The sequence below is a fragment of the Mytilus edulis genome, chromosome 1, assembly GCF_963676685.1.
Source record: "Mytilus edulis chromosome 1, xbMytEdul2.2, whole genome shotgun sequence".
Classification (NCBI taxonomy): domain Eukaryota; kingdom Metazoa; phylum Mollusca; class Bivalvia; order Mytilida; family Mytilidae; genus Mytilus; species Mytilus edulis.
In genome coordinates, this window is record NC_092344.1 from 94,405,697 (window position 1) to 94,419,233 (window position 13,537).

A 13,537-nucleotide genomic window follows, 5' to 3' on the forward strand; every position below is an offset into this window, starting at 1 on the left:
TATTTCCATTGTCCTATTATTTCATATTGTCCTATTATTTCAAATTGTTCTAGTATTTCATATTGTCCTATTATTTCATATTGTCCTAGTATTTCATATTGTCCTAGCATTTCATATTGTCCTATTATTTTATATTCCATGCAATCATAATCTATTCAAGGCTTAGTGAAAATCAGTGTTCGCAGATTCAGTTCTTTGTTCTATTCGAAAGGAGATTTCTAGTTCATTATTCTTTCCTTGATATGTTTGTTCATTCGCAAGTTAATTTCATTCAGTTCAAAATGTGTGCATGTTCATGTGCAGTACACATTTGTTTGACAAAGTACTCGATAATAGATGTTTTAACCTTGATCTTACATCCAGAAGATTCATGTTGACTTTGGCAAAACTTTGATGTCCACCTCTGCTTAATTTCTTTTAACTTTGTTTTCTGTGTATTGATGTCACAACTATGAGGAAACTCATGTTCATAGTGCTAAAAGGGAGTTATAAACCCTAAACCGACATTCAGTTCACACTCTAACAACTTCTACCTTTCTTTTCTGTAGGAACCTTAAGTTTTGCCACAGTCTTAGTATGGATGCTTCTGCTGAATGTTTTAGCTGTGAATGCAGAAAAGGAAAAACTTGTGCTACGCACAAATTATGGAGTTACTTTTGTTAAAGAGGCGGATATAGTCTTTGGAAGCGAACACTGGTTCCACACGTTCACGATTTCTATTCCACACAAGATTCATAAATTTTCCTATCCATCCTGTGATATTATTCATTAAAACTGCTTCATTCTTAATCAAGTCATTTCACATTTGTCCGCATTGAAAAAAGACGTCGCATCAAATGTTAACAGTACTGTGGAAATAATTCATCAGCTGATTCCAAAAGCGGATTTCAAAATTAATACAGCAAGTACACAAAGTAGGAGTAAAAGAGGATTGTTCAATTTCGTCGGATCCATTGCCAGATCTCTATTCGGCACAGCAACAGTGAAAGACGTTCAAAAGTTAGCCAGACATTTCAACATTCTAATAAACAGGAATAATAAATTTGCTAAAGCAATGATAGAACATAATCAGTTGCTGTCATCCTTCATGTCAAAAACTGATGAAAAATTTCAAAATATTGTATAAGGTGTTCAGCAAAATCATGACATTATGGTCAACCTTACTTCAGAAACTTCAAAATTTGTTGCTCATTTTGAAGAAGTCAGTGTAAAACTGTCAAATTTACTTATTGATCAGATGAATTTATCATCTTCTGTTAACAAATATTTAGAAGAATTAAAAATAAATTACATGAAATGGTTAAGGGAAAGTTATCACCTTTTCTCATTTCTCCAAATATTTTGAAAAATACACTGAAGCATGTTCAGCTTATTCTTAATGAAAAATTCAAAGGGTTCTACTTGTTAAATACTGATCCTGTATATTATTATTCATCTTCACAATTGTTGTATGCAAGAAATCATTCTACTTCATATGTTACTTTGAAATTTCCAATTTCTACGTTTTCATCAACTCTTGCATTGTATAGAGTAAACTCATTTCCATTACCTATCAATTCGTCAAGCAATCATGGTACCAAAATTATGGACCTTCCTGCATATTTCGCTGTTACAAGTAATAATCAATATTACAACCATATCTCTTATTCGAAAATTAGTTCAGGTAAAGGAAAAACAACATTATATTGAACGTATAGTTTACCACTTGAATGTGTCAACAGTTTCCACAAGTTGCATTTCTTCTCTGTATTTTAATTCGAAACAAGATGTGCATGAACATTGTGATTTTCGATTCGTCATGAATGTTATTAAACCTACAGTTGAAGAAATTTATGACAATACTTTACTAGTGTATAAAATGAACACTCTTGCATTTGAGTGTCCAAAAAAGCACAAAATAGTTAAAGGCTGCAATTTTTGTTTTATCCAAATACCTTGTACAGCCCGTAACAGAGAAGTGATCGAATTGATGTTTCTTTACCGTCAAAATTAGCTACGTTATCGACAAACTTAATTGAGTAGTGACCCAACTATTGGTACTTTAAAGTTAAAAAGATTGACAATGCTGACAAACTTTCATGTGTCGATAATCAAGTTTAATACCGATAATATTGAAAATAATTCCAATAATATGAAACAAAATATGTTCATGCACCATTTCGATTGGGCGAAAAGTAGTCATTTCTTCAAAGTCAGAACAGAAAAAAAAGATTTATGGAAGGACGTCTTGATAGTATTATTTCCTTTACAATTTTACCCAAAACTAAAAGAAATATACTGGTAAACAATTAAAAAGGTGTTTGATAGGAATGAAGTCCTTTATTTTTTCGGACTACAATGTGTACCGTATGTGTGATGGATTTTAATTCAATCAATAACTTTGAAATGTTTTCTCATATGTATACACAAAAGGGAGGACTGGTATTTGTACTTCTGTTAGAATATGTCTTCGTCCGTTTCAAATGCCAAACTTTTTTCTAGTACAGTTTAAACGGGAAAATCTTGTTGACAATTTTTTTTTCATATGACAAAATATTGAGGCAGCAGATTTTTGAAGTCAAAATTAGGGTCAGAATATTGTTTATTAAAAACTACCAGGCCCCTTCCTCCATGAAATTTAAATGGTCCGTGGCAAAAATCAAAAATTCCCACATGTTCAACTTCAAAATTTGACCAGATGTCTATTCTTAACTGTCTGATAATATACTAGGATAACATAGAAAATGTCCTGTATGGGACGATTCTGGACTCATACTTCACGCGTAGTTGGGTACAAGTGTCCTCGTAGTGAACTCACCCGACTACGCGTGCAGTAAAAAGTGAACTCTTACGTCGGATAACGGGCAGTTTCTTTGTTATATCTGTACTTTATCAAATACATGTATATGTTAATATTTACTTAATATTAAAAAGTTAAAAATTATTGCTGAAAGCCTGTTCAGGGTTTCTTTCTTGTGTATGATTATATAATTGTTCACATGCCTGAACTCATTGACGATAATGTAAGGTGCTCTATTAGAAAAAAAAATGGATTTCTAGTTCGGGTTTGAAAAAGAAATTTCGCCTCTTCTTGAGCCTGTTTTGTACATTTAGTTTAACAGATATAATCCAATGGAAATTTTCACATGGAACCTTCGGTAAATAGGAAAATGAAAAGATATGGGGTAATTTACAGAGAGACCACACTCCATCCATGAGAAAAACGGAGGGAATTTAAAAATATAGAGGTCTCCACAAGGCTTTCAACAAGGGCGGAATCTAACTCCTTCTGAAAAGCTTTAAATCGCCCCAACGTGTACATACGTTTGGTCATCAAGAGATTCTGGTTTCTCTATTTGTGTGTCATAAACATTCAATTCGGATTTGAATTTAATTTACCGAAACATTTCCGTACATTAAATCATAGGACGGTCAGAACATTTTAAGGACGCAACAGATCGAAGTACAATTTTAAGTAGTACATAGATGTGCAATAATTCAGCTACCTGTACATGTTCATGAAGTTCTAAGTTTTGAATGTTGATTTCTTTAAAAAAAAAAACACCATTTTTTTACAATAAAAAAATCTCAAAATGTCCGTTAACAATGAAAAAGTTTCACCATGAAAAATCACATATCTAAGAAAAGCAGTCGTTTAATTGATTATAAGAAAGTTTCAGTATATCATGTCAAATTTCTTTAATTTGAGAGTTCTCCTTTAGTTACAAATGTAGCTCCATGTCTGAAATAAATATGAATGTCTCAGAAAGTGGTGAATTAGTTTCCATAAATGACAGATGAATCGGGCCAAGCTTAGTAACTTACAGTAAACAGACTACAGTACTGTAACATTGACGCACTCGTCGAACTGTTTAAAAGATTTGTGTTTATGACCAAACATTTATATACAACTTCATTTATAAATTAATCTGAATTTCATAGCGCGTCGTCACAATAATGAAAGTTATAAAAAAAAATCTATAACCAGCAGATCTATACTTCTATAAGGAAAGTATTCTTGTACAAAGGGGTATTTATTATAAAATGGTCCTAACTATAGAATAGATAGTTTACCACAGAAATCTTAAACGGAAGTTTCGACAATTTTAAACAGATGAGATTTGAAAATAAATTTAACTTTAAAAAAACACTGAAATAATTTTAATACCTCGAAGGTGTAATGAATAAACCAACAATCTCAATCTTTAAAAGTGTCTTCATTGCACTAACCGACGAGTTCATGTTTACAGTAGAAACAGTGGATGTGACTCCAATAAATTCATTATCATTGTAGTCATGAATATTTATCGCTTATATTAAATTGATAAAGATTTTATCGAGGTCGCACCAACTGTTTCTACAGCTAAGATCAGTTACATGTACAGTAAATCCCTATACCGCAAGAAGACTTAAAAAGATGTTTGGTACTCCCTTCTTCTGCCATGTTTTAATCACACACCACAATTACTTTACAAGAATAAAGTAGTAATTTATTCATATACGAGATGGACATAATCTTATACTTGTGCATGACTTGGTACAATCTAAGTCATCTTGTTTTTATTGTTGATCTTAGTCAAGAAATTCAAATTTTGCTTAATTGAACAAAACCATCCAAATTTTTTCTTCTTTTCGAATGAATTTTCGGTTCAATATTTATGAGGGTAAATTTTATTCTTTGCGGACAAAGAATTTTTCAGCGGTGAGGGAATATGTGACAGCGGAAATTCGCGTTTCACTTCTTGTTTCAGATTTTCATGTTTTATTGTATATATTTATATGTTTTAATAAAGATTCTTATTTTCATGATTTTTATAATAAAAGTTCATTTCCAAGTTTTATAACTTTACAGATATATGATTTCACATGGAAAAATATATAGTTTCGTAACTTTTAATCTTCATAGCATTGTTTGGTAAAATTACGTTACATAAAGAATTTACAAGTCAATTAACAAATACTTTTTCACAAAAGATAGCAAATAAAGGATTACATAACTTAGTACAATTTCCTTCTCAATAATTTAGTTAATCCATCTGTAAGTGAAATTTTTGAGTCACATAATTCACAGCGTTACCTTAAGTAACATTGAGGTACCCCACAGGATTATTTAATGTTTTTCCGTTGTTAATCATAAGAAATTCCCCTAATTAACCTATTTTCAAAGAGTGTGACACCATCTCATTCTTCATCCAACTGTATGAAAGAGGGAAGAAAGATACCAAAGGGACAGTCAAACTCATAAATCTAAAACAAACTGACAACGCCATGGCTAAAAACGAAAAAGACAAATAGACAAACAATAGCACACATGACACAACATAGAAAACTAAAGAATAAACAACACGAACCCCACCAAAAACTAGGGGTGATCTCAGGTGCTCCGGAAGGGTAAGCAGATCCTGCTCCACATGTGGCACCCGTCGTGTTGCTTATGTGATAACAAATCCGGTAAATAGTCTAATTCGGTAGGTCACCTTCATGAAAGGGAATGGGATTGTAGTTACGACGTAAGGAACATATCCGATATCATTTGTGAAACGGTTATTCCATAACGGTCAACCAACTCGTGATGGCGTCCGTAAAATTTACGAAGGGATGATTTCAACTTCACCATTTGGAACTCTTGGTTTAAAAGCTTCTTGTGAGCAGCAACCCTCTATCAAGAAAATCATGATAGGAAATGCAAGCACGGGAATATCGTATCAATTGGGAGATATATACCACGTATGCAGGTGCTGCTGAATATTCTCGTATAATTACAGCCTTTTGCCACTATAGGCTGTTCCCGCGTATAGACAAACCTGAAGATCATAAACGTCATTTTTTAAAAATTAAATATATTAGCAGAGGTATTGATTTTATCAACTTATCTAGTATATTTAATGACTCTACCGTTCAAATTTTTAAAACTTTATACCTCCCTATTTTGATAATATAGAACCACCTATAATTTCATACACATACAAAAAACCCAGCAGAAGTTTAATTTTTAATTATACGTCGGTTACATCAGACGTGAATATAGATATAAAAAACTCCCTGAAACTGTGAATCGTCAAAGTTAAGATATGTTCCCTATGGCCATGTTATTACAGGGGACCTCAATATCGTCCAGGACAGAGAGGTTAAAAACTTTTTGAAAAAAGGACCAAAATATCGTCCTCCATCTAAAATAGATTGGAACGAGTGTTGTCAAGTCACCAAAGATGTTCTTTCCTCGTTTTGTAAAAAGTGGTGTAAACGGGAAAAATCGGATAAAAATCTCTTGATTCTTATTTAAATAAATGTATGAATGTGGTAGATAAGAGAATATCGCAGTTTGAAAATAATTTAGAAGTAAATAATAGAGTACGTATACATAATACACCTATTTCCAGAATAAGAAATAAACTTCAAGAACTTTCAAAGCGGTTTGTGTTTGTACCGGCCGACAAAGCAGCCAGCAATGTGGTGGTGGTATGCCGTAAATACTACACGGACGTTCTTAAGAATGAAATTTTAAATTCATCTACATTCAAGTCCATCCGCTCCACAGAGAGTCATATTGTAAACAAACATATCACCACCACATCAAAGCTTAAGGCTTCTTCTGAACATCTGAAGGTCCCTACTATGTATTGGCTACCTAAACTACACAAAAAAACATTTAAATATCGTTTCATCTCGGCCTCTAGTAAGTGTTCTACAACTAATCTTTCAGTGCTCTTAACTAGTTCATTAACTTCTATTAAAGAGCTTATCATAAACTATTGTAATAAAATATATGAACATAGTGGTATAAACCATTTTTGGAGTGTAAAACATTCTTTTGATGTTTTAGATAAATTACGTGCTTTTAATGGTCCTTTTGATTCTGTTGACAGTTTTGATTTTTCTACTCTTTACACTACACTTCCACACTATTTATTAAACAAAAGTTTTCCTATTTAATTGAATGGTCGTTTGGTAAAGTTGAATGCAAATATATTTGCTGCAACTCATTTAAAGCCTTCTTCTCTAATGAGAAAGGTAAATATGCTAGATATACTTACTGGAGGTGTGATGAAATGATTGAAGCTGTTAATTTTCTCCTTGATAATATTTATGTACGTTTCGGCAACAAAGTTTATCGACAGGTTATAGGTATCCCCATGGGCACTAATTGTGTCCCTTTAATAGCAGACTTGTTTTTGTACTGTTACGAATCACAGTTTATGACTAAACTCAGTAAAGACCCGTCGAAATTGCATTTAATTGATAAATTCAACAACACTTACCGTTATCTTGATGATGTTTTTTCGTTAAATAATCAAGAATTTTCTCAATATACTGCTGAAATTTACCCTTAGGAACTTACTTTAAATACATCAAATTTATTCGGTAATAACTGTCCTTTCCTGGATTTAAATATTTCGGTTTTAAACGGGAAACTCCACACTAAAATTTACGACAAAAGAGTCGATTTTTCGTTCCCTATTGTTGATTTTGTATTTTTAGATGGTGATGTTCCTTTGGCACCATCTTACGGTGTTTATATTTCACAGCTCGTTCGCTATGCCCGTGTCTGCTGTGACGTTTTTTTATTTTAACGAACGCAATCTATGTATTACTGGTAAATTATTAAACCAGGGATATCGTTACCATAAGTTACTTAAAACCTTTACTAAATTTTTCCATAGATATAAAGATTTGGTTTTGAAGTTTGGTTGTAACTGTAGAAAACTTATTTCAAACGGGATAGCACATCTGTTCATTGTGTCTTTTTTTGTGTCGGGATGTATAAGAAACCCGGCCACGTCCACTTGTATATTTGTCCATCTGATGAGTTAAGCCTTTTTCAACTGATTTTTATGTTCGTTCTTATGTTGTACTGTTATACCACTGTCCCAGGTTATGGTAGGGTTGGGATCCCGCTAACATGTTTAACCCCGCCACATTATTTATGTATGTGCCTGTCCCAAGTCAGGAGCCTGTAATTCAGTGGTTGTCGTTTGTTTATGTGTTACATATTTGTTTTTCGTTCATTTTTTTTTTTTATAAATAAGGCCGTTAGTTTTCTCGTTTGAATTGTTTTACATTGTCTTATCGGGGCCTTTTATAGCTGACTGTGCGGTATGGGCTTTGCTCATTGTTGAAGGCCGTACGGTGACCTATAGTTGTTAATGTCTGTGTCATTTTGGTATCTTGTGGACAGTTGTCTCATTGGCAATCATACCACATCTTCTTTTTTATATACTCGCCTGGAAACCAAGCTTGATACCTGGACAAGCGTTTCTGGTCACTTGCATTCGTGACCAGCTAACAATAAACATCTATTTTTATACAAGCTTGTTCTTATTCCAGTATTCTAAGTTCCAGTTCAGTGCAGTTCCAGCACACGTTCACACAAGCAGTACACGGACACCCACATTACATATACAAACATCAGCAAGTCCAGTAACTCTGTCCAACCCTACCCAAACAAAGTTCTCATAATGACCATTATAACAAAGAAGTGGGGGCATTTCTACTTGTAAAGAGAAAAATAGAATTTCTACAGAAAGAAATAAAACATTGGTTGACATACAAGCTGATAGAGCATTTGGTAGACTTTACACTTGAGAACAAATAAAAGAATGAACCACTGCTTATACATATAGATATTAGAAGTTGTGGTATGAGAGCCAATGAGACAACTCTCCATCCAAGTCATAATTTGTAAAAGTAAAACATGAAATTCGAGGACCTACAAAACTTTTTACTATTAGAATTGTTACTTGTGACATCACATTAAAGACCTGTTTTGCAGTTGATAACGTCTGCCTCCTTGTGAAGTTGTTTTCTGTTTTTCATGACGTCTCTAACTGAATCGTGAACAGTTTCGAGATTTTTCTGTTTAAATTGCGACTCGATTGGTTCGAAGAAAAAAATGAAACCTATGATTGCATGCATTAAGTGTACATTGTGTAATTGTTTTGAAAATCCGAACCGTTCATAGAAATTAAGGAATAAAAGATAATACATGTTTTACGTAAAATGAAGATGAAAACTTTGTTTATATTTTTTTTGCTATAATTCAAACAATTTCCGCACATCATTGCTTTAAGACGTTTTCCGTTAATGTCTTTAGCAGAAACATCAAATCCTTTAAAATAAAAATATAACAATACGTTGTAAGATTGACAATGACATATAAACTGTCCAACATTGACGAAAGAATTATGATAGACAACTGTAGGTCACCGTACTGTTATCGACAATCAGCAAAACACATACTGTATAGTAAGCTGTAAAAGGCCATATGCTAAAAATACACGACAAACAAAGATGACAGACCGCAATGCAAATCGATTTTCTTATCTCCGTTATTAATTTTATTTGGCAAAGTGATTTTTCTTTTCGCGATATATTACATCCTTATTGTCAGATTTAATCCATTTGCCAAGTTTTTATTCCAAGATATCGCTTCTGATTTTTTTTTATAGAAAAATACACAATCACTAAATTTTTCAAGACTATGACGTCGACTGCTGTTGTTTTCGGGACTTTTATGATGTTGGTATGTTTAGTTTTAGATGTAATTGGAATTGCCACGGATTATTGGACGGTCGTCAGCCTAGCCCAGTTGCATGCTGGCTTATTTAAAATCTGTATTGATGGTTTGTGTGGTACGTACGTATCATACGATGACACCTTTCTCAATGGTAAGTTATTTTCACTATTATCAAAACCAGTATGATTGTTGTCATTAGAATACATTTATTCCATTTACAATTGTATGTTTTCTAACTTACTTTCAAAACTATTCACAAAATCTTTTCTTTTTTCTTCATTTTATGTGAATAGATAGATATATACGTATTATAACAAAATACATGGATGATAATATATTGAATAATTCAGATAATTCGTACATGTTCAAACAATATACAAGTATTTCAATTTAGCGAACCCTCAAATACGAATTCAACGCCGTACACAAGACACGGAGCATTCAGCTATTTGACGAGAAAGTGACTGATGATCTTCATTTACTTATCAACCAGTGGCAAATATTTCATGCATATTCAAGATGAGAACAAATCAACAATAAGTACAACTGGGAGGTTCTACTAAACAACGCGTATATTTAGGCCTGAATGGAAAGTGCTGTTAGATAGGACAATTGATTTTGACTTGCTTCGGACAACTTACAGACCGCTCAAAAGTTGCTACGATGCCAAGAGCTTGTCAGTCTTGCTACAGTAGGTATCAGATTGAACGTGCAAATTCAGAATGGAAGAGTTTACGAATTTATAATTATTCTGCTTCCCTTGTGGTGTAGGTGTATCCTCCTACATAGAAAACTAATCAGATCAAATTCTATATACCTGGGACATGTGGGAACAATGACTCTTAGTGTAATATCTATATAGAAGAAACATATATCATGTTCTTTCCTAAGAGATTGTCAATAAAGAAAAGTAAATACATACGGAGCGGATTAGTTTAGATACTATATACTATTATCAAGTGTTTGTTGACTTTTGTTTGAGGTGTACTTCTTCGAGATTTAAACATTTCAAATATTTGACTTGCAATATAATATTTTTTATTACCACCGTTTAATGTTCACCTATGACTGTTCTTATCTCCTTATGTAAAAAATATTACTTATAAAAAATAAGTTGAATTTGTTTTTAACATTGCCGGAATAAAAGTGTCAAAAGTCGGCTTCAGCTTGTTACTTTAAGGAACAATTCAGATCACTAATGTCATTTTTTTCATACTACTTTGACACGGGCCTGTATATTTCAATGGCCAAATATTAGTTCTAATATTTTCTAATTTAAGTGCATATTTGATTATAGAGCATTCACCCTCTTTAACGAGCCCTAAATTAGTTTTGTTTAATTGAATGGAAGGACAATGATATATAAATTGATCCTGAATTTTTCGTCTGAAAACACAGTTATCATTTAAGATGAACCATCTGCAAAATATTCTATAAACGCATGTGGTCTAATTATATTTGAATAAATTAAATAATCCCTTCAGAACATGTACAATTGATGTTGTGTTTTGCCATTAAGTAAAAAATCATGCTGTAAAATAAATTGATGATATCATGAGTTATTAAGGACACTGACATTATTATTCAGTGCACTACCTTGGTACTGCTGGCTGTTCCTGTGTGTGTGCCATACTCCTGTTGGTGGCCTGCTTGGTTGGATTCTGTGGCTGTAGTCGGGAGTACAGTAAACCTGTTGTCCAGAACTTAGGGGGATTAGGAATGACTGCAGGTATAATGATTACAGATATGTTTGTTCATAATCGTGCTGTACTTTGAACTATACAGAGTTACTTTTTCAAATTGTGACTTGGATGGAGAGTTGTTTCATTGGCCCTCAACTACATGTTCATATATTTATGAATGTCATCCAAGCCGATATTGTTTTCTGTTATCGGTTTAATTAGTTCAACATTTTTCTTTGCTTTATAACAAGATTTTTTTTACTCAACTCAAATAAACTCCGAATTTGAGGGTTTTTTTTAAATGTTTTTGGTTATCTTGGTGTAATTAAGGGTGTGTGAAATTATACAACAGAGATACATATTCTGTACACTCTTGATTAGACCAAGATACCGAATTATAAAGCGTTCCTTTACTAAAATTTACAAAATGACATAGAAAACAACACATTGAAAAATATCAAAATAACTATTTTTATTACCTTTTGTATATATGAAATTAAAATGACAATATCACAAATTATTGTCTATTATCAAGAAAAAGTTATGTAACTGTGTCATGGTTTTTTTTTATCCCCTGGTGTAAATAGTTAAACACCGTTGAAAAGATTTGAAAAATTTCGAAAATCTTCAATACATGTGTAAAAGAGGGACTAAAGATACCAGAGGGACAGTCAAACTCATAGATCGAACATAAACTGACAACGCCATGGTTAAAAATAAAAAGACAAACAGACAAATAATAAATAGAACAGAAGACACAACATAGAAAACTAACGACTAAGCAACACGAACCCCACCAAAAACTGGGGGCGATCTCAGGTGCTCCGAAAGGGTAAGCAGATCCTGCTCCACTCGTCGTGTTGCTTATATTAGTACAAATCCGGTAACTAGTCTAATTCGGTAGATCACATTCGTGAAAAGGGAAGGGTATTGTAGTTAAAACATAAAAAACATATCCGATATCATCTGTGTAAAAGACCGCGCGCCCTTGATTATAGCTATAAATTTAGTTTTCATGAAGCGTTCTTTTACTCATTTGATACCGGGATGTGAACTTGCAACACTGAATAATGTCCACTGCATATGTGTTCAACACCGACGCTGCTGCATGCGTATTGCCAAATTTTAACTTCTTTCATTTATTTTTTTTTTATTTTGGGGAATTTTGTAGAGGTGAATACACATGCATTTCATTATATGTTGCAGGGATCTTCGGAACGATTGGATTTCTATGGTATTATCTGTATTTCTTCAAAGGATTTTTCAACAATGGAGTGATCCTATTTTCTTCCTTTGGACATCCAGGCTGGTCATTTTATTTGTGTGCAGTGGCAAGTGGATTGTCCTTAGTCATGTCAATCACGCTGATTGTAGTCGGATGCAACATGCCCACATCCAATGGCGCCATTATGCCACAACAACCAGCTGTGATAACTATGCAGAACCAACAACAATTGTACCCACAGCCATCAGCACCACCACAACAACACATGTACTAGTGACATGACTATTATACATCATTACCGTCCAAATCTTCTGTGGTTTATCTGTATGAAGTAATTAAAATTTTGTAGTAGATTAAATCATTAGGATAAGACTTAATATATAGATATAAGAAGATGTGGTGTGAGAGCCAATGAGACAACTCTTCATCCAAGTCACAAAGTGTAAAAAGTAAACAATTATAAATAAAAGTACGACCTTTAATATGGAGTTTTGGCTCACACTGAACAACAAGCTATAAAGGCCGCCAAAATTACTAGTGTAAAATTATTCAAAAAGGAAAACCAACAGTTAATTTATATAAAAAACGAGATACGAGAAACACTAATGAACCATACCAACAAACGACAACTACTGAACTACAGGTTCTTGACTCAGGACAAGTGCAAACAAATACATCGGGTTTAAACGTTTGAACAGTCGCCAACCTTCACCGTAATCTGAGAAATAGTAGTGCAACATTACAACAAAGAAAGACACACTATAACATATCCGTTTTAATAAATGGCTTATGCGGCGTTCACACAGTGTCGATTATGGCTCCCGTTTGAGATAAGACGGCGCTAAAGCCCAAGTCACATTGTCACGATTCAAGTGCTACGTTTTGCTACGTTTTACTACGTTTTGAAAGTGTAACGAAACGAGAATATACGTAACGAAGCGTATTGAAATATAGTGATCCTTTGTTCAAAACGGGACATGCCCAGAAAATTGAAACGAAGTAGAAACCTAGTAGATACGTATCAAAGCTTAGCGGAACGTTACAAAACGTACTTGAAACGTAGTATTTTAAAACGGAATAAAACGTGACAGTGTGACTGGGGTGGTAGCAATAAACAGTTAGGAAAAAATATTAAAA

General features: G+C 33.2%; 1 protein-coding gene across 1 annotated transcript; it reads left to right on the top strand.

Annotated features, from left to right (window-relative positions):
- The first annotated feature begins 9,346 nt into the window (after positions 1 to 9,346).
- LOC139520164 (uncharacterized) lies at positions 9,347 to 12,758 on the top strand. Its single transcript, XM_071312638.1, has 3 exons — positions 9,347 to 9,644; positions 11,082 to 11,222; positions 12,382 to 12,758. The coding sequence occupies exons 1-3, from the start codon at positions 9,458 to 9,460 to the stop codon at positions 12,672 to 12,674; spliced, it is 621 nt and encodes a 206-aa protein (XP_071168739.1). The 5' UTR covers positions 9,347 to 9,457; the 3' UTR covers positions 12,675 to 12,758.
- Positions 12,759 to 13,537: the final 779 nt, after the last annotated feature.

Coding starts and splice junctions, on each gene's coding strand:
- LOC139520164 (XM_071312638.1), top strand. CDS start 9,458: ATGACGTCGACTGCTGTTGTTTTCGGGACTTTTATGATGTTGGTATGT. Junction 9,645..11,081: donor CGATGACACCTTTCTCAATG/GTAAGTTATTTT, acceptor ATTATTATTCAG/TGCACTACCTTGGTACTGCT. Junction 11,223..12,381: donor GGGATTAGGAATGACTGCAG/GTATAATGATTA, acceptor TATATGTTGCAG/GGATCTTCGGAACGATTGGA.